The sequence below is a fragment of the Pimephales promelas genome, chromosome 12 (genome assembly GCF_988280905.1).
Source record: "Pimephales promelas chromosome 12, fPimPro1.hap1.1, whole genome shotgun sequence".
NCBI classification, from domain to species: Eukaryota; Metazoa; Chordata; class Actinopteri; order Cypriniformes; family Leuciscidae; genus Pimephales; species Pimephales promelas.
This window is the reverse complement of record NC_142780.1, coordinates 14644098-14669630: the sequence shown is the minus strand read 5'-3', so window position 1 is coordinate 14669630 and position 25533 is coordinate 14644098. Positions and strand designations below refer to the sequence as shown.

Here is a 25533-nt window from a genome sequence, read left to right as displayed (position 1 = left end):
GGGTAATGATCGGTCTCTGCTGTGTTTCCTCCATGAAGAGTTACAACTCTGTCTATGTGTTTCTCCTGCGCAGTGCTACAACCATGTCCAGGCCAGCGGGGGGCAGTGTTAATGATGTCACCCGCTTCCTGTCCACGGGGGCGGGGCCTGGGTCACCAACCTCAAAGTTCTCCGCCTCCAGCCAAGCTGATTGGGCAGCTAAGAGACTCGTATGGGTGCCTTCAGAGAAACATGGGTTTGAGGTAAGGCTGATTCAAAGAGTTTTGGTCAACTAATATACATTTTTTTTTTATAGCTAATATTTTAGAAGTAATGTGGCCAATGTAAACGCCATATATATATATATATCAAGAGATTGTTGATCATATTGATCATGGATTTAAAAGTGAAATGCTCCAAAGCGATATGCATATCGGTTAAAACACGTGATCACACAAAAGACATTTAATAGGAATCAGGCTTAATAGTTTTTACATTTTAAAAGTTACTTACAGCATCCAAAATAAATGCAGATTTTTATTTGCATTATCAACTCGCAAAACCCCAAATACACGCTGCAGCGATGCTGAGGCTTGTACTGTATTTAATGGTCATTTGGGCTCATATTTGGTATTATACATGATATTATGTCTTATATTTGTCTCCGCGTTTGTGCTTTAAAAGGCAAAACCAGTCGTTAGATTGTGTTTTCCCCGTGCGAGACTGTCTACACTGGACGCATCAAAGCGAATGTAAAAACCATTTGTCCTTCATGTAAATTAGCGCAAGTGCGTGTAGTACTTCAGAAGTAAACCAGGCATCTGTTAACTCTCAGTGGTGTCACGCTGTGTCGTGTCCAGTGCAGACAGTATCACTAATTCGATAATATAAAGGGTACTATTTGCTTTTGACACACTGTGTTTTTGATGATCATGCTTGGGATCTGTGAGTAATCATAATTTGTGTATAATCCTGAGTTCATCCTGATTCACTAATCCCGATGGAAATATAAAGAAGCCTTAAACTCCAATAATCTTTTGGAAAAAGGTTTTAACCACACAAGCAGCTCTATTTGAAAACTTATTGACACTGGGAAAACATAGGAGAAATTGCAAACCACTACGAGACTTTTTTTGTACTTTTTAAATTCTTTCCATCAAGCTACATCAAACCATTTTCAATCATCAGTTGCTGCCTGCCTTCTAAAACCTATTATTTAGCGATTCTAAATCCATTACAGAACGACAGTCTGCAACGCACGCTTGGAGTCGTTGGATTTCACACACGTGTAAAAGAAAAGCTAACTTTTATGCATAAGATACGTTTGATACTTTTTCTCTATGTCTAAATGTTCACTCCTCGCAAGTCTAACTTACATTTTACAATGCAGGGACATGCTAGTTATAAATATGGTAATCATTACTTTATTTAGGCAGAAAAAGTTCATTGTGGTTTCCAAGCTCATTAATGTTAACGTTAGCGGTTTTCCACTGATGATAGTGGCATTAGCTAGCTTTGTGGTTAGCTAGTCTATGATGATCCATAATTTAGCAATAGATAACGTCATACTGCATATTGTAAAACATACATTTTCAATATAACAGGCCAAGGAGACATGATTGAAGCGTGTTTCGTCCGTTTTTATTTTATTTTTCAAATATTAATTTATCGGCCATTATAACTGCCGATACCGATATTTTGGAAAATGCCTAATATCGGTCGGCCGATATATCGGTCTGGCTCTAGTTACCATAGGAACAAAGGAGGACATAATCAGAAATGAAGGAAACCAAAACTAAACAGAGCAGGAATACAGGAACTAAGGGAAACAAAACAGAATGCCAAAATAAGAGTCCATAATCATGACACTGGCGTGTAAACAGCAAAAACATTTTGTATGAACCGGCCCTAAGACCGTTCTTTTTAATACAGTGACAGCATACATGTGGTCCATAATGCTCATAAGCTATATTCGTAACGTAAGTCATATGATTAATTTCAGTGTGAAACAAACCCAAAATCATGTCGTTATTGACTAAGAAATCTACCTCTCCACTGTAGCTTTCAAATATCATTCCCACTCATGGATATACAAGCTTGCTACCTTGTGTCTCCTGTGAACATAGAACCAATTTTAATATTCCATAAAATTCCAAGGTAAATAATTACGATTTAATACATATCAGGTGACTAAATGATCACAAAATGAGCCAGAGCTTTTAGCTGGTTACCCAAGGTTCTTGAGGAGCTGTTGTATTACAAGCCATGACAGGAGGCTCTTATCACTCCTTAACTTTTGACCTTGTTTATGTTGGTCTCCTTCTAGTTAAAGTTTCAGATCTAAAAAGCTACTTCAGAAAGTCCTATGCAGCCCACCTACCGAACACGTGGCTTTAGTGCTTTGATATGACACTCTATAAATTAGGGCTGGGCGATATGGCCCAAAAATCATATCTCGATATTTTTTGGTCAAATGGCGATATACGATATATATCTCGGTACTTTCTAAGTTTTCTATTTAGATAAAGAAAATCTTTATATTTAAATATATATATATATATATATATATATATATATATATATATTTAAAAAAAAAAAAATATATATATATATATATATATATATATATATATTCACATTCGGCCCAATGATATCCTACAAACAATGTTGATATTGAAGGATATGGAAACAAATATAATATAGGCTATGCAATATATTATGTGCAAAAAGCTTTTGTTTTTATATTGACTAGAAGCTAAACTAAAAATGAAAATAAAAACAAACAAAAGCACAAACTAATTATATTAGCCTGCATTTGATTACCCCATTATAATCACTTTCACTTTCATTAAAAATATATACTTGTAGGTTTAAAATTCCACATATGGCACATTTATTTTCTCCAACAACAAATATTTTAGCAATATGTTTATTTTAGTCAGAATTATTGCGTACTACGTAGTACTATTCACGCGCATGCGCGCGCCGGCGCTCGTTCAAGGAAGCATGAATTTTAGCGGAGATTCACTTCCAGAAGCTCGTCCTCTTCTGACATGGACATATTTGTTGTGAAATGGACATATTTGCTTTACTTTCTAACATTTACAGATGGAGAATATGTGAAATGTAAGTTGAGCACTGAGGAAAGCACCACTCAAACGAATTAAACAGCGCAAGTATATCTGTCAGTCAGCAACAGTGTCTGTCAGAGCATTTGACAGGGCGGCAAGCTGCCTTAAACTTGTTAACTATATCAAAGTGATTTTGACGCAATTAATATAAGCTTGTGTCATGTTTAGGACAAATTGTACTACGTAGCCTAGCTACTTTCACTGCAGCAGCTCACACTGCAACCTCCGCTATTTTTCAGATGTGCTCATATCAAACTACTGTATCGATATAAACGGTATTGCCTCATTCCATATCGTTTCAAAAAATATAACGATACATCGTACATATTCGATATATCGCCCAGCCCTACTATAAATAGCTCAACACACTTGTTGAAACAGGGGTTGCTCAATACTGAACGTCACCGCAATGCGAAATGAGTCCTCGTCATGAAGTGTCCCATGTTGAGAATGTGACGCACTGCCGAAGAGAACAGAGAGGGAGATCTCAGCACTTCCTGTTGGAGGTCATGACAGTGGCACTCTATACTCTCACTCTCTATGTCTCAGTATATCTATTTCTGTTTCTGGACCCCTGACACACTCCCCCTCAGACTGTCTGTCTCCATCAAACATGAATGTATTCTCTGTTTCCAACAAAGTCAGTATGCTTGTGTGAGAGACTCGGTGGTCTGTAGGAGAATATTAAGTATCATTATCAAGCTCTGAAACACAGAAACTGTGTGTGTTTATCTCACAATGTTGTTTGAATAAACCCACTAAAGTCCCATTGTGCTTTGGTAACATTTCTGGTTGGGTGCATCTCCCGAAAACATCATGACACCATAAACCTTCATGAAATGTCAAATTACTGAAATCATATTCCATACAAAAAATAAATAAATAGATCATTTACATAAAATGTATATAAAATAAAACAAGTAAAAAAAACTATATACAGTATATTATTATATTTATTAGTATTATATCAATTTAAAAGTACCTTAAGATAAATACTTATGGACTTAAAATATTTTGAGCTGCAAATGATAACTTCACACTCATTTGAAATTTCCCTATGACATCCTATGACATGAAATTAATCTAAATTTAATTGATAACAGACTAATGTGGCACATTTAAATGATTGCCCGCCTTGCACAGTTGTCCACAGTTGGGCCCGTCATCGATGCTTGCAGCTATATTTTCATTTATTGCTTTACATTACAGGACTGAGACATGAATGTGCATAATTGTGAACTTTTTGATTTTTGTCTACATTATATCTGAGCCAACAACATTTCACATTTGATTTTACAGTGATTATGACTTTAATGTTAATATTAGGACATTGACACATTGGCTGCAAATGTGGCGTTGGTAATAATTGAATCTCTCGTCATCCTTTCTTTTTCTGCCTGTGTTTCCTTTGGTCAGTCTGCAAGTGTGCGCGAGGAGCGGGGCGACGAGGTGGAGGTGGAGCTTACTGAAACGGGGAAGAAAATGACGCTTTCGAGGGAGGAGCTGCAGCGGATGAACCCTCCCCGATTCAGTAAAGTCGAAGATATGGCAGATCTCACATGCCTCAATGAGGCCTCTGTCTTACACAATCTACGTGAGAGATACTATTCAGGACTCATATATGTGAGTGTTTCTCTTTAGCCAGAGTTGTTTCCCACATGTTTTAGCGATCCTGACACATGCCCACGACTGTGCCCTGCCATCACATGAGTGTGTGGGTTTTCTCTGAGTAAGTGAGAAGGATAGTGTTACACACAGAGATATACACACGTGTGTTTGTTCATCAAAGGCTCACGGTTTGAATTTCTGCTCAGGTTTTATGTAGAACGCAGCCAAGAAAGTACAAACACACATGAACAGACTCACTTATACAAACACAAGATCAAGGAGTATTTATATATAAGGAGGAGTATCACTTTTGATAACTTAAAAGTTTGTAAATACTGTGTGTGTGTTTATATATACAAATGCACACACATATACACAAACTTTTATGTTACAGTAGATCTGATTATTAATCGTTATGTTAGATGTGATTATTAATCAATTTGACTGCACAAGTAAAATGTAATTATGTTAGGGTTGTCAAACAATTAATCGCATCCGAAATAAAAGTTTGTGTTTACATAAAATATGTGGGTGCACTGTGTATAATTATTTTATATATATAAATGCACACACATGCTTGTATATATTCAAGAAATATTTTCATGTATATACTGTGTATAGATTTATATATAATTTATGTTATATATAAATATAAATATTTTCTATATATAAATATTTTTTTTCTTAAATATACGTGCATGTGTGTGCATTTATATATATACTAAATAATTATACACAGTGCATCCACATACATTATGTAAACACAAACTTTTATTTTGAATGCGATTAATCGCGATTAATCGTTTGACGGCACTAAATTATATATATGAATATTTGGTAAAAATGTTTCACTTTAACGTTAACCAAATTTCGACTAAAATAAATGCAAAGTAAAATTCACTCAAATTAATATGGTACATTTATTATTATTTTTATATTCCACCTAAATAAAAGTTCAGTGGTTTAACGTTTGAAAAAAAAAGGGACACATATTAGTTTTAGTTATAATAATTTAATAATTAGTCATAAATGTATTAGTTATTTACTTTGAAATGGTCTAGAATTTTTTTATTTCGTTTAATATTTTTATAATAATAATAGTAATGTCACATTGATTTATAATCAATCAATCTTGCAAACTTTGGAAAATCCAATGATTAGTTCTTCCTTAAAATTGCTTTTTGTGCTTGGCTTTTACAATGTTTAAAAATGTACTTTGAACAGATAAAAACCTGAGCACTCTTCAGGAAGCCATTCAGATCTAAGCTTCTGATTTTAAGTGGCTGCTAGTTTTGTGTGCAAGATCCATCAGGCAGTCAGTGAAAAGAATGTGGGCGGTCTGAGGTTGTTCAGTCTCTGCCAAGAATAGTTTCTACATACAAAACCATTATTTCTAACTCTCCTAATTATTGTGTTTGTGTGCTACAGACATACTCCGGCCTGTTTTGTGTGGCTATCAACCCCTATAAGAACCTGCCCATCTATACAGAATCCATCATAGAGATGTATCGTGGGAAGAAACGGCATGAGATGCCTCCACATATCTACGCCATATCGGAGGCGGCCTACAGGAGCATGCTGCAAGGTACCATGGCAACCAACTATCCTGCTGTAGGCTTGCTTCAGTTTATGTGAATTTGTTCATACACCTCTGCGTCAAAATATTTAGAAAGAAGAAAACCAGTTTCATGTTGCTACATGAAGTTTCAGATCTTTCACACACTTAGGAACGGGCATGATTGAGACATTCAGATTTGGCATTTTCTACTTGGATCCTGCTCTTCAGGGTGTGTCCGTGGTTAATAAACTGGCTCAACTGGTGCGTGTGTTTTGTGGGAAAAAGAGCCATGCCAATTATGTCACGGGTATTTCCTCAGTCTGTTACCAGTAGAACAGAATAACGGAGCGTTAAATGGCGCAATTGAAGAATCAGAATTGAGTATTTCAGCGAAACGTGTAAAAATAAAGAGTGAATAATGCAAAGTTCTGCATTAAGCAAAAAACTGCCAGGTTAACGTAAAACAGCCGATGAATCCACTTTAAACAATATTACCGAAACCAGACGTGAGCGGTGCGACGCGACGTAAGCAAACAGAACCCATTATAATCAGTGATGCTGTCTACACTGGGTGTGGCGCCAAATGACAAATTCCAACAGTAAACTGATGCCCCATTCTATTTTATTTCTAGAAACAGAAACAACAGAAGACTATTTCCAGGATCGCAGTGAATAAGGTCCTCAGAAGAAGTTCAGATGAAGATGAATTCAAATATAAACAATTTAGTAAAACAAACTCAGATAATCCAAAGGTAACATAAAAGCATGTGATACACAAACAATAACCGACAATCAAGGCAGATAAAGGAGGAACTAAGGCTATGTTTACACGGAAACGATTCTGAAGAGAAGACGCAAAAGTGGCGTTGCATTATCACTTTTTATTTTGCGTTTAGACGAGCGTTTTGGGTGGGAAATCCGCGTGCATATGGTGATGCAAAAGAGTGTGGAATTCAATGTAGTATGCACTCCAAACGGCTAGGTGGCAACATGGAGCACTGCCACACAACAACACCATGTCCGCGCGCCTGTGTACAACCTGCACTGTCAAGCAGACTTTTGCATTTTTACCGTTTACACGGGAACGCGGCGGTTGAGTGTTTTTAAGATTTCCACTCTGGTGGGTGGTTTCACTTTTTTGCGTTTTTAAGCCCCCAAAACACCGTCGCCGTGTAAACGAAAGGCACATCCGATAAAATATTTTTACGTTTTCACCCGTGAGCGTTCTCGTGTAAACAGGGCCTTAAATACACCCTGATAACGAACCTAAAGACTAACAGGTGTGATGATCAGATGAATTGCCATAGTAACTAATGATGACGGGAAACATGAACAAAGACAACCGGAAATAATGAGACGCAAACTAAAAGTCCATGATAATGAAACTAAATGAGCATATGACTGAATATCTCTGACACCTGTATTTTAAATATTTGTTTATTGGCATCATTTTATGAAAGAACACCAATAATGAATTATTACTATTATTTTTTTTATTTTAGACATTAATTATAGGTATTCAGCATTACAGTATAATTGAAAGCTACCAATTTGAACATTTATTAGGCTTTAAAAAATGTAACAACTTTAAATTTAAGGATAATATAAACATAAACCTATTGCAATGAATGTCACATTTACCTGTGCGCTTCAATATATCAAGACTATTGGCCCAGTCAGAACAGTTCAGATTTTTACTTGCCCTGTAAAAAATGATCAAAACATTATTGTTTTTGTTGTTTTTGACCCATGTAAACCTTCTGTGCACATGAGTGTGTGTGTGTGTGTGTGTACATCACAGACTGTAGATTCACAGACTCGTGCCAGTACTGCACTGCATTCTCTTTTGTGTCTTATCGTGCTTAGATGGCTTAAAAGCATTCGCATGAATAACAGCGGGATCTTACAATGTATTTTTTTCCTTATTTTTTTTTTCTTTTAATAATTATTTTAGTTGAAATATAATACATCTGTGTTGTATTGCCACTGTCTACTGTAAAATCTGGGTACTGGAGCAAAACCACCAATATTGATATAATTGTATAATTGCGTCATTTAGAGTTACTTTCAGTGTCTTTGGGTGTCACCCCATTCTTCAAAGTCATAATAATTAAATTATTATTCTCTAAGCATTTTTATTGTATAAATGTTCTCTTAAATACCAAATGTTTAATTTTCAGAAATTTGACACCATTCAAATTCATTTTTAAATGAAGAAGAGCAATTACTGTAAATGTTCATTGGTCATTCTAATGTCCCTAATCATGTGTTTTTTTTTTCTCTCCTACAGACAGAGAAGATCAGGCCATTCTGTGCACGTGAGTTTCCACTGGCTGTGGCCACTGCAAATTTGAGTTTGACTACATATATGTGGTTTAGAAAAATCAGTGAACATTAAATTGAGCATTTAAAATGGAGAAGTTAAGATGGTTTGCAGCTTGAGGAGAGATGTAAGACTGAGCTGCTGGTATTTGACTTTAAGGTCTTAGTAGGCACAGCAGAAGCCTAAAGGGCACAAAAAGACACAATCTTACCTGCTTTAGTCCCCAAGGCCTATTATAATGTAGAATAACATGTTTTTATCCAGATCCTTATTTTCTTACCATTAACTGGCACGTGTTGCTAAGTTATTTAAGTCATCTGCCAGTATTTGTTTGAAAAACTCTGAAAATAGTCTGCCCCTATTTTACAGTAGAAGGTGGTTTATTTGTTCTGTTTATGTGTGTGTGTGTATTCAGTGGGGAATCTGGTGCAGGAAAGACGGAGAACACAAAAAAAGTGATTCAGTATTTGGCACATGTAGCGTCCTCACACAAGTCTGGCACTCTGGGACGGCCCAAAGACACCCTACAGGTGAGGATGGGGCACTGGTGGAGAGAAAAAGCTATTTCTGCATTCTGCTTTTCTAAAGCAAGTCAGCACATGCTTATCTTTCTATTTTATTTAGTTATTTATTTATTTTTGCTGTTGTCTGTAGTTTTCTAATAATTGTTCTGTTACATGGTTCAACAATAAGGATAAATAATACAAAATGCAGTAATAATACAATAATTATTATAGTAATAATAAAAAAATTCTACGGATCCGTTTGGGATTGTACTTCATGTTTGTAGTTGCCTTGCCAATATTTTCACCGGAACCACAAATAAAAATGACTATAATTATTTTGATTGACGTTTTAATTTATTGCTTTATTACATCTGCCAAAATTGTATTTTATTAAATATAAATATATATATATTTATATATATGTTTAGGGATGCATAACTATGATTAGAATTTAGAATTTTAGAATTATATACTAGTTTGTCAAAAACAATGTAAAAATTAAATCAAAAATAATTTTGTAATATATATATATATATATTACATTACATTACATTACATATATCACCTATATTGAAAAGTTTTTTCACTCTTTCACACTTCCCACAGGCTAACCTTATACAGTAGTTACATCTTGAATTATAAAGCTGTAAATGTTGGTGTATCTGTGTGCTACATGCATACAAACCCCAAAAAAATCCATTCATTTGCATTTCCTTTTCTCTAATATTTCAATTTCTGCTCTTCTTGGTTGCTCTCCTCTCCCTGTCTCCTCTCTTTCCTGGGTCCTGCTGTTTCTTTCTGCTGTTGGTTTCTTTCCTCTTTGTCCTGCTGAAGATGGATGGCACACGCTCTCTGGGTCGTGGCAGTAGTGCTGTGAACAGGGTGAGTGGGGGCTTTTCTCTTCATGACTGACACATCCGGCTGACAAGAAGACAAGAGTTCAAACTACAGCAGTTCTAATTCACGTCCTGCCACTTTAACCTCATAATGTGTGATATATCATATGTCTTATTAATTTATTTATGGTTTTTTTTTACCATGTTTTTATGTTTTTGCTCATCAACATGTTCTATTTTTTGTCCCCTGTGTGTCCTGTGCACTTGTTCAACCACCCCATCTCTCTTTTTTTGTGGACTAACAGACAATGCAGTATGTGAGTATTGTTGTGTTCTAATGCTTCCACTTTGGGCCTGTAGGGGGCACTGTATACATATTAAAGCTTTGCTATGGTTGTTTTTGTTTTTTGTTTTTTGACCTATATAGACCATACTATTCTATATAGGTGAGAGCGAAACCTCATAGCTTAGACAGGGGTTCTCTAGCCTGTACATGGAATTTTTTTTTTTTTTTTTCGGTTTAAGGCTTTTGCTGAGCTGCAAATTTATGAGTTTGCCATTTCAGCTGTCTGTGTGTGTGATTCTTCTGAGCTAGATTTAATTTGACGACAAAGTTCAACGCTGAGGAAAGATGTAACGGAAATTGTTTCCAGACATTTATTTTTACATATTTTCTTATTTATTCATTAATCATATGCTAAATTTAAAAATAAAATATTCTATACTCTATAATAAAAAAATGCTATGAAAAATTATTTATCTATACTTAATTTTATTTTTTTTATTTCTATAATTAAAACAGAACCTTTTAATGGTAATAAATAGTTTTTAAAAAAATTTATAATTATAATTTTGTTCACAAAAAAAGTATGCACACATTTCTTTTTTTTTATGTGTGTGTGTGTGTGTGTACAATAAACAGATTTTAGAAACTGACATTTGACTAGATTTGAGAAGTAGTTTGTCCTTACAATACATCTGCACTCCTTTAGAAGGTGTGTTTCTTGCCTGTGGTAAGTCTCAATTTAGTAAAATGAATGCGTATGTGTTTTTGCAAAAGAGTGTGATTGTTTGGCTGCAGTCATATGCTGATGCTAGGCTTATGATGGGCTTTTAGCTGTAATGTTGGTAATCTTCCTGCACTGACTGCTGTTCATTCTGTCCCGTGACTAGGGGGAGCTGGAGAGACAATTACTGCAAGCGAACCCCATCCTCGAGGCCTTCGGGAATGCCAAAACGGTCAAAAACGACAACTCTTCCAGATTTGTAAGCGTTGAAACGCCACATCTTACCATAATCACATAGAGTTGGATCTTCATCACTTGCTTTGTTCTGGTCTGACATGTATTTTCTTTTATTTGTTTTAGGGCAAATTCATCAGGATCAATTTTGATGTTGCTGGATATATTGTTGGTGCTAATATTGAGACGTGTATCCTTCAAAAAACCACTACAAATCACTTTTACACCAGTTGATAATTAATGACGCAGTGAAAAACTAACCAAAAAGGTGTGGGTTATTTTTGTGGCTAAACTTATTACATATGCATTTGTTGGAGTTTCCCTTTCAGACATTACATTTATGGGAGATTTACTAAGGTTAGCTCTTTTTTTTTTGGAAATAGGCTCATTTTACAACTTCCCCAGAGTTAAACAGTCGAGTTTTAACGTTTTCGAATCCATTCAGCCGATTTTACGATATTTAGAAGAATGTCAGTAACCAGACAGTTTCTGGTCTCATTGACTTCCATAGTATATTTTTTTCCTTCTATGGAAGTCAATGAGACCAGATCATTTATCATTTATAAAATAGCAACAGCGCCCAAGACCCACCCACAAAGTTACTTTATCGTTAAAATAGGGCCCAAAGTGTGTATCGGTGCATTTTTCTTTAACCTGCATGTGTATCAGATCTGCTGGAGAAGTCTCGAGCCATCAGGCAGGCTAAAGATGAGCGGACCTTCCACATCTTCTACCAGCTCCTCTCTGGAGCTTCTGAGGCCATGAGAAGTCAGTAGACCACACAAACACTGAAACACACTGCCTCACAATACACTTATAGAAACATAGTCATTGTGTTTATTTATTCACACCCTTTCTGTAGAGGAGCTTCTGCTGGGCAGCGCGGATGAGTACCGCTTCATCTGCGGGGGGTCACTTCCTGTTCCGGGTCAGAGTGATTCAGAAAACTTCACTCAGACAATGGACTCAGTGACCATCATGGGATTCACCCAGGAAGAATCCACATGTAAGGGAGAAAAGGGTCTCAAATAGATTTAAAGGAAACATCCAGAAGATTTCATAAAACATGTACTTGAATTAAACAGCGATCCTGCTGTCCATCCTGATCTATCACTCTCTCTCTCTTTTCAGCGATGTTAAAGGTGATCTCTGCAGTGCTGCAGTTTGGGAACATCTCGTTCCACAAAGAGAAGAACACGGATCAGGCCTCAATGCCGGATGACACCGCAGCACAGAAGCTCTGCCACCTGCTGGGCATCAGTGTACTGGAGTTCAGCCGAGCCATTCTCACTCCCCGCATCAAAGTGGGCCGTGAGTACGTCCAGAAGGCCCAGACCAAGCAGCAGGTGTGTTCATGTAGTCCTTTAAAAATACATTACAGACTGAGTCTGAGAAGGAAACTCGCTTGTCTACTAATAGTTCATTTTCTATTCATTTTAAATATTGAACTTTTGTCAACCAATCAGATTCAAGCATTCAACAGCCCTGTTGTATAATGCCAAATAATCCACACAGTTAATGGTGAATGCGACCCAATGATTCAGTTGCTCAGTTGTTTTGTCACTTAATGCAGCATTTCATCAAGTGAGGACAAATAAAATTACTTTTTTGCTTCAATGTTGCTGTTGGGAAAAAAACCTGAATTTGCATTTTTTTGTTTTGTTTTGGGGGGTGTGTTCAGGCTGATTTTGCGATAGAGGCTTTGGCGAAGGCCACATATGAGCGTCTGTTCCGCTGGCTGGTGCACCGGATCAACAGAGCCTTGGACCGCAGGCAGCGGCAGGGAGCCTCGTTCATCGGGATCCTGGACATCGCTGGATTTGAGATCTTCCAGGTGAGATCCGAGCAACACTAGAGTGGCACCTAGCAGAATTATATATATATATATATATTAATAATTATTTATATAAAAATAAAGCATATTTTCAAACAACCTTGCAAATACCCTTGGACTCATTATGCCCTTTCATGCGACGTGCCTCCCCCAACTCAAACATATCACAAAAACAGCTCTCACAGGTGCTTGTGAAGCCACATCCCTACAGGTAAAAGTAGGCTACTTTTAATACAGAGTTCCACCATATTAAGAATCCATTCAGCTGTATTGCTATGTGTCATGAGTAAACAATTGAGGAGAACTAATGAGTTCCCAACCTGTTTAAAGGTGCAGTGTGTGATTTTTTGCGACATCTAGCGGTACGGTTGCGAGTTTGCACTAAGGGCTCAAACCACTGCTCGCCCCTCCCTTTCGAAGAAGCTACGGTGGCTAAAACGGGACAAACATATCGTCATCTGGAGACACGAACGTAACGTAACCAGCACATTTCTCCCCACATAGCAAACCCATAATACAGCGAGGGAGAAGAACCACATGAAACTATGCAACTATATCTTTTTTCTAACTTTAGCTGGCTAAATATGAGCTGTTACTGTGGCTGAGCAGGTTAAAGTGTAAAGCCTTGTTTAAACTCGACGCATCCGCATGAGCACCATTTACTACACACAATAGGATTTTTTCTCAGTTTTTTTTCTCTCTGAACTCTTTTGACTAAAAATGCTTCTAAGATCGACTTGTCGACCGCGATCGATGGGTTGGTGATTCCTGTTACATACTGTTTTGCGGTCAATGACATGAGTGCTAATCAGCTGTCTCACGAACGTAACCAGCACATTTATCCCCACATAACAAAGCCATAACACAGCGAGGGAGAAGAACTAAGTTACATGAAACAGTCCAACTTCATATTTTACACCATTGACAAGGCAAAAGAGCTGGAAAGAGATTGACAGATCTCAATGTTTTGATGGTGCCTGAAAGAAACTCAATGTTTACACTTTTTTGGAGATAAACCCATGAATGACATACTAATAGTAGCCAATATACAATAAACTGGGTTAAAAGAATGAATTTTAACATAAAAATCCTACAAACTTAAATTTACACCTGTCAGTTATTGTCTTTATTTATTCAACTGACGAAATATTATTGTCTATGTCGTCTCTTTCTCAATAGCTAAACTCCTTCGAGCAGTTGTGTATCAACTACACTAATGAGAAACTGCAGCAGCTGTTTAATCACACCATGTTTGTACTGGAGCAAGAGGAGTATCAGCGAGAGGGCATCGAGTGGAACTTCATCGACTTCGGTCTGGATCTCCAGCCCTGTATCGACCTCATCGAGAGACCGGTCAGTGTGTGTGTAGATCTAAATTCACGTAATAGAGAATGTACTGTATGACAGTTTGCTGTCATACAATCTGATTTGACATCATTGGAAGTGTCTAGCTTTGATAGTGTTTCTAATTGGTTTGCTCCATAGGCTCATCCTCCTGGCGTGCTGGCATTGTTGGACGAGGAGTGTTGGTTTCCGAGGGCGACCGATCGCTCATTTGTGGACAAACTGTCAGCTGAGCAGGGTTCACACTCAAAGTTCATGCGGCCGCGGCAGCTTAAAGAAGAGGCCGACTTCTCCATTGTACACTATGCTGGCAAGGTCAGATTTATTTTACCACCTCAGGGTCTCCTTTTTTCCTTTTTCTATTCAACATGAAGTCAAAATGGACTCTACTTTCTTACTCTGTCAGGTGGACTATAAGGCAAATGAGTGGCTGGTGAAAAACATGGACCCTTTGAACGATAATGTGGCATCTCTCCTGCATCAGTCATCTGACCCCTTCATCTCTGAGCTCTGGAGGGAGGGTGAGGGGAAGCGTGTGTGTGTGTGTGTGTGTGTCGTAACGCTGGGGAAGGTTTTTTGCACTGGTATGTGTTTAAAAGACGCTGTGGTGTAATTAGAATAATTTCTTGAAATTTCAGGTTCAGAAGCAGAAAAATAAATAAAAATAATAATAATAATAGTAATAATAATAATAATAATAATTTTTACATATTTTCCCCCAAAATAAACAAAAATAAACAACAAAAACAAATAAATTAGTAATAATGATGTTATTAATATTATTATAAGTAGTTATTAATGAATTAATTAATCCAAAAAAAAAAAAATTAATGAATTAATTTATATTGTATTATATTATTATTAACATAAATGATAAATTAATTAATTGCTTGATCCAATTATACCAGCAATACAAATGGTAAAACCATTCACAGCTTAATTATGAAGGGATTATATTATATTATATTATATTATTTATCAACAAATGTTTAAATATTTAATATTCATAAACAAATAAATAAACAAACTAATAATAATAATAATTTCCCAGTTTCCTGTTTCAGAAGCAGGAAAACAGATAAATGAATAATGCAAATATCAAATATTATTTACAGCAACAATAAATTGATGAATTGCTTAAAACAATTAGAAACTGCTACAAACAATGAATATGGGAAAATGGCTTAATTGCAGCCTTAATGTTTCCAGTTCAATCAAATAATATATATATATATAATAATAGTTGCGCTATTTATTAATAAATGATTAATAATGCAATGTTAATAATAACATTTTTTATTCAGTTCCTAATATTTAACACTGTAATCTACTATGGACTAACGCTCTTCTCTTCTCTTCTCTTCTCTACTTTACTCTTCTCTCAGATATTCAAACTCTTCCTCGTGTGTACTTTTTTGACTCTTATGCCACCCTGCAAACCAATGGCTCTGACAGCAGTAGGTTTTTCTGCTCTTCTTCTTTTAACCTCTCCATCACTTCATCTAATTATGATTTGCCCTTCACTCTGTCTCTCATCTCTCTTTCATTGCATCAGATTGTGATGTGATGTGTGGGTTGCTGTTTTTTTCTTCTAACTGTAGTTTAGTAGAATGCGTAGTTCGTTTGCTATAGAACTCATTCTAGTATAGTTTGGTTTATGGTAGTGATCATATTTGTTCAAGTGCTTTTAATGTAGAAATGCACACAGAGTTTCTAATCTTTCTTTTTTGGAAGTTTTAAAGGTCTCAGAAGAAGAACACATTCATATATGACTTCCATTTGAACTTTTCTTCTCAAAAACGTTTTGGTTGTATGATTTTACAGAAATAGCACTAATCTAGAGCCATAGTGCTCTCTGAACATGCCATAAACATATTCTTTTTAGATAATAACATGTCTGTTTTGTGCTTGACAGTGGAGAGGATTGTGGGTCTGGACCAGGGGTCGTCCGGAGAGAACAGTGGACCGGTGACTTTTGGGGCCGCTGGGTTAAAGACGAAGAAGGGAATGTTTCGCACGGTGGGGCAACTCTACAAAGAGTCCCTTACTAAACTGATGGCCACCCTCCGCAACACCAACCCCAACTTCCTGCGCTGCATCATCCCCAACCATGAGAAAAAGGTACGAATAGAAGGAGAAATTGAAAAACGAACATAGTACTTTTCTTTTCGTCGAAGAAGTGAGAACTTCTGTGCACTTTGGGTATTAATTGTGAGGTTGCACAAAATGTTGGTTAAAATTTTTTGTTATCAGTGGAAATTGGATATTTAATTATGTATGCTCATTTAGATTACCTTTACAATCATCTAACACTCATTTAATCTATAATAACACTAATAATTTCAGTGTTCAGTGTGTTCAGTGTAATCTTTAGCAAATCTCAAAATATAGAAACCATTATCTTACTGCAAATTGTAACGTTTTAAATTTTTTGTGTTTTATTTTTAATATATTTAGACAAAATGTAGAATTTTAATATCATTGATGGGTTTTTTGTGTGTGTGTGTGTGTTTTTGTTCTTTAAATAATCACAGGCAGGGAAGTTGAGTCCTCATCTGGTTCTGGATCAGCTGAGGTGTAATGGTGTACTGGAGGGGATCAGGATCTGCAGACAGGGCTTCCCGAACCGCATCCCATTCCAGGAGTTCAGACAGAGGTGTGTGTGTGTGTGTATTTAACCATCATTTGTGGGATAAATTTGTACCCTGTAGTGAGCTAAGTCAAGTCAAGTCAAGTAAATTTATATAGCGCTTTTCACAATATAGATTGTGACAATATATAGACAGTATAGATCAAAGCAGCTTCACAGTATCAATCAAAACATAATAACAATGTTCGTTTCTTAGTGCAAAAATATCCACGTTTGGTAGAGCACGTTTGACCTTCATTTGTAAAACAGTACAAAAATGAAGTGAATAATGTTAATGAATTTTGTTAGGTTTAGTGCTAGATTATAGTATTTATTACTAGCTGAATATAAAAACAATAGAAGTCTGGAATTTCCCCATTGACAGTAGAAAAGTATATTGTGCGTGTGTGTGGGGGGGGATGCATGCGTGTGCGCATGTGTCTGTGTGTGTGTGTGAATGTCTGTGCAAAAAATAATTGCTTACAGTAATACTTTTATGCTTTATTGGAGTGTAACAATAAATCGTGCCACAATATATCGCAATTCAAAAATGCATCAATATGTATCGTGGATAGTTCCCCCAAAATAAAAATGACTGTGTGAGAAAAAAAATTAAAGTTTTCAGAGTTCTAGTGTAAGTACTACATTAATCTACTATATGTAATGTTGAATATAATGTATAATAATGCAATGTGGCCGACTTTATTTTAAATATATCTTGTCAGTGAAAGAGTGCAAGCTTATTCATCTAAAATAATTCTGTATTTTCAGCTTCAGAATCATGAATATTGTTATTCTGGTTGACCGTTGTCCTTGGGTTACAAGCACCAAGTCCAAGCCTATTCATTTAAACCCATTTAGCATTTTAACCAACAGTGCATTTTTTGTTAACCTTTTACCATATGTCTTGGAGTATCTCAATAATATCGTATTGTGAGTTCAGTAATGTAATATGCATCGAATCGTGACATGAGGGTATCATTACACCCTGGTATATCTTACATAAATGAGATTCTTGCGTCATATTTATCTGTCTGCCTCTTTTTGTGTTTGTGTACTGTATCTCTCAGGTATGAGATCTTGACTCCAAATGCTATTCCTCGAACCTTTATGGATGGCAAACAGGCTTGTGAGCTCATGGTAAGTGATGTCACTCAAACCTTAATCAAAGAGTTCATAATATTGATTTGATAGAGGATATTACACACTAATATCAGATATTCCGGATAAGCACAGATGCTTTAGGGTCAAGAACTGAGTGGGGAAGGTCAATGGTGGTTTATTGTTTTATTCAGATCTCTGATTTGTATTCTACATGTTGTTGATTGTGTCTTGTTACTGTATCTATAGATCAGTGCTTTGGAGCTGGACAAGAACCTTTTCCGGGTAGGACAGAGTAAGGTGTTCTTCCGGGCTGGAGTCCTGGCTCATCTGGAGGAAGAACGAGACTTGAAGATCACTGACACCATCATCCGCTTCCAGAGCGCGGCCCGTGGATACCTCGCCAGGAGGTTAGTGTCTGTGTGTGTCGCAGGTTGTGTGGTGTGTAATATGTGTACCTCTCCCGTAACACTCCCACAAAAAAAATCCTGTCCCATCCCAATCCCGGAGGAATGACTCCTATTCCCTCCCACTCCCGTGTTTTTTTGACCGGAATCTGTCAGTTACAGAAAAAAAACTGTAAAACTGGGTTGTTTCGATGACACACGCACTCACAAGGTCTCTCGATGGCTTTCCCTCTCTGCCGTGTGTGCGCGCGCTAGGCGGTTTGAAGCACAATCTCTGTCTCGCTCTAGATTCCGGGAGAATTTAACTAATTTGCATAGCATTGCATAACTACTCGATCACGAGTGGCTCAACAGGTAGATATATAGAAAAAACTCATCTTCCAGGCATTTGACCGAACAGGTTGACACTTCAGCATGAGAAATCGGGGGTGTGGCGTGTGAGCGTGTGAAACCAATCAAATGCGGGTGTCTTACGGCCAATATGCATGAGAGTTGGCAGCTATATTACAGCCACCAACTGGTGCGGGAGTGTGGAGCACGTCATTCACTTTACCAGCCACACTAAAGCAAACAGGAGAGCATAAAGGGACGGGGCAAATAGGATTTAGTTCAAAATGTATTTATAGAAACTTTATATTTGTGTATAAAGTTGGGTATCATAGTTTTATTACGATTCCCGGTCCCGCCCACACCCACTGGCATTTTTTTCTTTCCTGTTCCAATCCTGTGATACATAGTGATGTTGTGACCCACGGGATTCCCGAAAAAATGTCAGCCTCTAGTGTGCACGTAAGTTTTAACAGACGTGTTCTTTCAGGGCATTCCATAAGAAGCAGCAGCAGCTCAGCGCTCTGCGTGTGATGCAGAGGAACTGTGCTGCATACCTGAAGCTCAGAAACTGGCAGTGGTGGAGACTCTTCACCAAGGTAACACAAAGCATTATACAACATGTTATATAAAGTAAAACATGAAGTAGGCCTAATAATGAGTTTTAAAGGGGTTATTTGTAGAATTACAAAACCCTTGTTAATAGTGACACCGGTGGCCATTAACTAAACTGCAGCCAGCAACTTATCCTTCACTTTACAGGCTTTCATTGACAACCTCGAGGAAGGTCTCTTTTTTAAGTTTGGTTACAAGGTGTTCATACATTGTCAATAAAAAAGCGATTAAGACGTGAAAATTCTTATACGTAGCCCCTTTAATGTAATGCTTTTATGTGGAATGTAGCTAAAGCTAACGTGTATCAATGTATAAAGTAAAGAAGTGGTAGTATGTTTCTCTCTTTTACTACATACTCAGAATTGCACGTTCAAAAGTTTGGGGTCGATAATAATTTTAAAAATGTTTTTGAAAGAAGTCCCTCATGCTAATAACTAAGGCTGCAATTATTTGATGAAAACTGTAAAACAGTAATAATGTAAAATATGATTACAATTTAAAATGTGTTTTCTATTTTAATATATTTTAAAATATGATTTATTTCTGTGATGGCAAAGCAGAATTTTCATCTGATTACTCCAGTCTTTGGTTTCACATGATCCTTCAGAAATCATTCTTCTTAAATGCTGATATTATCTATGTTGAAAACAATTGTGCTGCTTAATATTTTTGTGCAAACCGTGATACATTTTAATCAGGATTCTTTGAAAAAAAAAAAAAAAACAACGCATTTATTAGATTTTTTTTGTAACAATTTTAAAGTCTTTACTTACACTGTTGATCAAATTAATGCACTCTTGCTGAATAAAAATATTAATAAAAAAAACTGACCCCAAACTTTTTAATTGTTGTATATTCTCGCATTAACTTATATAATATGCCTATAAATTAATCAGTTTTATCAACTTACAGTTGATACAATTTGAATTACGTAAAAAATGTTGAATTAAAAAAAATGCTTAATGCTTAAATATTAATGATAAATGTTACTTTTATTTTATTATTCACTTTTACCATTATTATTTATTTATTTTTTTTAAATATTGTTAGTAAAATAAGGCTTTAAAATAGCACATTACAGTAACATTTGCAGGTTGCCACTTTTTTCCAGTGCATTAGAAGTATATGAGTTGGGATGCGGCATGTCTTTTAATTAGGGCTGTCAAACGATTAATCGCATCCAAAATAAAAGTTTGTGTTTACATAATATATGTGGGTGCACCGTGTATAATTATTTTGTATACATATAAATACACACACATGCATGTATATTTAAGAAAAAAATATTATTTATATATAAAATATTTATATTTATGTATAATATAAATTATATATAAATCTATATACATGAAAATTTCTTAAATATATACAAGAATGTGTGTGTATTTTTAAATATAAAATAATTATACATGGTGCACCCACATATATTATGTAAACACAAACTTTTATTTTGGATGCGATTAATCGCGATTAATCGTTTGACAGCCCTACTTTTAATTTGCTTTTTGACCTTTGACCTCTCCTCCAGGTGAAGCCCTTGCTGCAGGTGACCCGTCAAGATGAAGAGATTCAAGCTCGGGAAACACAGCTTCAGAAAGCCAAAGACAAGCTGAGTAAACTAGAGCTTGACTTTACTGAACTGGACAAAAAAAACCAACAGGTGACTTTATTTCATTGTTTCACTCATTTTTGTTGCACAAAGAATTGTATTTGTTTGGTTTCCACATTCACATCTGGATGTCTTCCTGACAGCTGTTGGAGGAGAAGTCAGTGCTGACCGACCAGCTTCAGGCGGAGGCGGAGTTATTCGCAGAGGCCGAAGAAATGAGAGCACGGCTGGCCAGTCGCAAACAGGAGCTTGAAGATGTGTTGGGAGAGCTGGAGAGCCGATTGGAGGAGGAAGAGGAGAGGGCCGTTCAGATGACCAATGAGAAGAAGAGAATACAGCAACATGTGCAGGTGAGGAGAACTGAAGCTTTTGTCAGTGTCGCATGTCTACTATTGAATATCTTTTGTCAAGATTATTGTTTCTTTCTCTCAGGATCTGGAAGAACAGCTAGAGGAGGAAGAGGGGACACGCCAGCGCCTCCAGCTGGAGAAAGTCACCCTGGAAAGCAAAGTGAAGAGTCTGGAGGCCGAGGTCTTGACTTTGGGGGAGCAGAGAGACAAATTTAGCAAGGTAGTTGAAGTCGCATGAAACAGAAGTCGCAATAGTATTTTCCTCCCTATTGTGACACATATCCAAGTGAAACGGCTTCCCGAACAAGAAAAAATGTTGGGCGGGACTTGATTTTTCCCCTTGGGAATTTATTGGATAGTCGGATAATGAAGTAAGAATTGTTACAGTGGTTTATCAATCTTTCTGTCTTTCTCTTTCTCAGGAGAAGAAACATTTGGACGAGAGACTGAATGAAGTGGCAGATCAACTAACAGAGGAAGAGGAGAAGGTGAAGAGTCTTAACAAACTGAAAAACAAACAGGAAGCTGTCATCGCTGATTTAGAAGGTAACAGTACTTGAATTTTTATAAAACATTTAAAAATTTCATTGTTAATGATTCATTGGATATGTTGAATTTAGGCTTTGTGTCTTAAATTTCAAGAATGCATTCATTAAATATTACAGAACCACAATGAACGTCCTTTTTTACTCTTTTAGGTCAGTACAATTTAAAAAAAAATTAAAAATATTTTTATTTATCAAAGATACATTAAATTGATCAAAAGTGACAGTATAGTCTTTTATTTTGTTACAAAAAAAAATACATTTAAATAAATGCTAAGAAAACTTGTAATCATCAAGAAACCCTGAAACAAAAGTATCATGGTTTTCACATGGTTTTCAACATTGAAAATAATATGAAATATTTTGTGAGCACCAAATCAGCATATTAGAACGATGACTGGAGTAATGATGCTGAACATTCAGCTTTGCCATCACAGGAATAAATTACATTTTAAAATATATTAAAACAGAAAATAGTTATTTTAAATAGTAATCATATTTACCAACATAAATGTTTCTTACTGAATTTTTTCAGTGAGCAAAAGAGCTTTACTGACCCCAAACATTTAAAACATCATTTAAAAGGATCTATTTTCCAATGATAGTTCAAATCCGAATAACTGTCTCTTTCTCCTTTAGAGCGCCTGAAGAGGGAAGAGCAGGGCCGTCTGGAGCAGGAGAAGTGGAAGAGACGGATGGAAGGAGAATCAGTGGAGGCTCAAGAGCAGCTGTCTGACCTGAGCTTACTCGTCACAGAGCTGAGAGGAAGCCTGAGCCAAAGAGAGAAAGAGATCACCACACTACAGACGCGGTACACGCACAAACACAAATATACCTTATAGTGAATGTGGCGCAGTTGCTAATACTTCTCCAGTAATGACATCTTTTGCTCTCTTCCTCTCTCTTAGGCTGGAAGAAGAGGGGGCACGTCGTACCGAAGCTCAGAGAGCCCTGAGAGAGGCCATGTCTCAGGTCTCGGAGTTGAAAGAGGAGGTGGACAATGAACGAGGGATGAGGGAGAGAGCTGAAAAACAGAGGAGAGATCTGGCAGAGGAGTTAGAGGCTTTGAGAACTGAACTAGAAGATACACTGGACACTACAGCTGCTCAGCAAGAGCTCAGGTGTGTGTGTGTTAGTATGTGAGTCAACACATCATAATAAGTGTTCTTCTTTAAAGCATTATAAATTAGAATTATAGAATTAGAGTTAAGAAGCAGTTATGAATGTATACTCTCTTCAAAAACTCTTAAGTGGCCTTTTATTTCATTAATACTTTATTATCTGCAAGCTAAAATTTTTAAATATACCTTTAAGAATTGAAGTACACTAAAAGTGCACAGTCAAAACAATTAAGCACAGAGTTAACCACAGGCATTTTGGTGTGTGTGTTTGTTTAGGTCTCGTCGTGAGGCTGAATTAGGAGAGCTTCAGAGATGTTTAGAGGACGAGACCCGTCGTCATGAAGCTCAGCTGTCAGAGCTCCGCATCAAACACACCGCTGCTATAGATTCCCTACAGGAGCAGCTAGACAATGCCAAGAGAGTGAGTCCTAGCATTTACGTCAAATGCAGTTTGTTTGCATGATTGTTTGTTTCACTGGGAAACCAGCTTTTGTATTGGTACACGTCCAAGTTTTGTGTGTATGTCCACAGTCCCGTCAGTCTCTGGAGAAGGCGAAGGCTGTTCTGGAGGAGGAGCGCATGAACCTGAGTGCTGAGCTGAAGACATTACAGGGAGGGAAGATGGAGAGCGAGAGGGGCAGAAAGAGAGCAGAGGGACAGTTACAGGAAGTCAACGCACGCCTCTTGCAGGCCGACAGAGAACGAGAGGAGCGAGAGGAACGACTCAGTAAACTCCAGGTAAAATGGGAAAAAAGAGAGAGGAAATGGGCTTAATTTGAAATATATATATATATATACGAATTGATTCGTTTTTTTGTAAAAAAGGTTTTCTGAACTCTGGTGGGCACCAGGGAACTGCTCCCAAACATACCTGTTAAAGAGGTCTTAGGCTACTCCCAGAAGAAGGCATGTAGCCGAAACGCGTTGGAGTTTTTTAGATGGTTAATTTGACCAAGCCATAATAATAAAAGCTTTTTAACTTTTCCACTTGAGAGTGCCTTGGAGTTCTCTTGCTTTATTCGTCATATTCAGTTTCCCATCCAAAGAGCACCTCTATTTTAACCGAACTTTGAAATCCAGGAAGCGCTCATTTACCCCTACTGTTTGCTTAGGTCTTAGGTACGATTGGAGTGAACTCGGAGCGGCCACATTTACTGTGAACACAGTCATTTGGAATCCAGGCAATTGGGAAATTTGCATTAGGTTTGAAAGACTTACCCATGCAGACTGTGCAATGTGTTAAAGTTGGTCACTTGAATCCTTCCCATTCTGGAAAATCTAGCTTAAAATGATTTTTGGTACATGAAAATAGCTTGTCCAAGCTGGTAATTGGGTGTTTTACCAACCACCTTGTTACAAACAGTAGCGTGATCAATTTAGGTTGGTATGACCAGCTAGTAAATGTTTGTTGCTGGTCCAACTTTTAGTTTTAAAATGAAACTCTTGTCTGAATCAAACCTATGGATCAAACCAATTATGAAACAATTCTAATCTCTCTTTCTCAGTCAGAGCTTGAGTCTCTGTCCAGTTCCCTCGCCTCATCTGACTCCAAATCTCACCGTCTAAATAAGGAGGTCAGCAGTCTGGAGAGCCAACTACATGATGTGCAGGTAACTTGTGTGTGTGTGTTATAATTTGCTTTCTTCCGCTACATATTAATATACTCATGGGACTTAAACAAACTGCTTTTCTCTGCTCACTCTGATTGTTGTTCTATATCAAAGCAGATCTTAGAGACTGTGATTTCACTCTGAGACTGTTAATGCGAGGGCCTCTTAATCATGCTTACCTTTTGAGCGTGTGTGTGTGTTATTTTTTAGGAGTTACTGCAGGAAGAGACACGGCAGAAGTTGACGCTGGGCTCACGTGTACGTGCTCTAGAGGAAGAGAAAACTGGACTGATGGAGAGACTAGAGGAGGAGGAGGAGAAGACCAGAGAACTTACACGCCAGATTCAAAACCATACACAACAGGTTTACACCCATTTGCAAATCCAGGAAAACATTTGTATTGTTCAAACCATCTTTACTCCATTTTATCATATTCTTTTTTATGTGCCCATGCAGCTATCTGATCTGAAGAGACAGACCGAGGAAGTGAATTCGGCAGTGGAGGTCGGGGAGGAGGCCAGGAGGAAGTTGCAGAGAGAGCTGGAGAATGCTACACAGAGAGAGAGAGCCAAAGAAGAAGAGAAAGAACGCATTGAGAGGCAGAAAGAACGGCTGAGAGAAGAGATAGAGGACATGACCATCGCTCTTCAGAGAGAGAGACAAAACTGCACTGCTCTGGAGAAGAGACAAAAGAAATTTGATCAGGTAGTGTAGGGGATGGATGGATGGATGGATGGAGTGGCTGGCTGGTTGATGGATGGATGGATGGACCGATAGACAGTGGATGGATGAATGGATTGACAGGTGAGGGATGAATGGATTGACAGGTTGATAGATGGACTGATGGATGGAGTGATAG

At 37.1% G+C, this 25533-nt stretch overlaps 1 protein-coding gene across 2 annotated transcripts in view; it reads left to right on the top strand.

Annotated features, from left to right (window-relative positions):
- Positions 1 to 25533, top strand: part of myh14 (myosin, heavy chain 14, non-muscle) — a 47806-nt gene that overhangs the window by 7771 nt on the left and 14502 nt on the right. For both annotated transcript variants that reach the window (XM_089117543.1, XM_039694505.2), the window contains exons 2-33: positions 74 to 242; positions 4527 to 4733; positions 6147 to 6303; positions 8567 to 8594; positions 9015 to 9129; positions 9940 to 9987; positions 11115 to 11207; positions 11309 to 11372; positions 11852 to 11950; positions 12045 to 12188; positions 12314 to 12528; positions 12864 to 13016; positions 14196 to 14369; positions 14502 to 14675; positions 14767 to 14881; positions 15746 to 15817; positions 16276 to 16481; positions 16895 to 17016; positions 18060 to 18129; positions 18340 to 18500; positions 19315 to 19423; positions 20968 to 21099; positions 21192 to 21398; positions 21481 to 21618; positions 21821 to 21944; positions 22583 to 22754; positions 22852 to 23064; positions 23341 to 23485; positions 23596 to 23802; positions 24570 to 24674; positions 24885 to 25037; positions 25131 to 25379. In XM_089117543.1, the coding sequence (XP_088973669.1) occupies positions 84 to 242; positions 4527 to 4733; positions 6147 to 6303; positions 8567 to 8594; positions 9015 to 9129; positions 9940 to 9987; positions 11115 to 11207; positions 11309 to 11372; positions 11852 to 11950; positions 12045 to 12188; positions 12314 to 12528; positions 12864 to 13016; positions 14196 to 14369; positions 14502 to 14675; positions 14767 to 14881; positions 15746 to 15817; positions 16276 to 16481; positions 16895 to 17016; positions 18060 to 18129; positions 18340 to 18500; positions 19315 to 19423; positions 20968 to 21099; positions 21192 to 21398; positions 21481 to 21618; positions 21821 to 21944; positions 22583 to 22754; positions 22852 to 23064; positions 23341 to 23485; positions 23596 to 23802; positions 24570 to 24674; positions 24885 to 25037; positions 25131 to 25379 (4530 nt within the window). In that variant the 5' untranslated portion in view covers positions 74 to 83. The remainder of the gene's footprint in view (positions 1 to 73; positions 243 to 4526; positions 4734 to 6146; positions 6304 to 8566; positions 8595 to 9014; positions 9130 to 9939; positions 9988 to 11114; positions 11208 to 11308; positions 11373 to 11851; positions 11951 to 12044; positions 12189 to 12313; positions 12529 to 12863; positions 13017 to 14195; positions 14370 to 14501; positions 14676 to 14766; positions 14882 to 15745; positions 15818 to 16275; positions 16482 to 16894; positions 17017 to 18059; positions 18130 to 18339; positions 18501 to 19314; positions 19424 to 20967; positions 21100 to 21191; positions 21399 to 21480; positions 21619 to 21820; positions 21945 to 22582; positions 22755 to 22851; positions 23065 to 23340; positions 23486 to 23595; positions 23803 to 24569; positions 24675 to 24884; positions 25038 to 25130; positions 25380 to 25533) is intronic.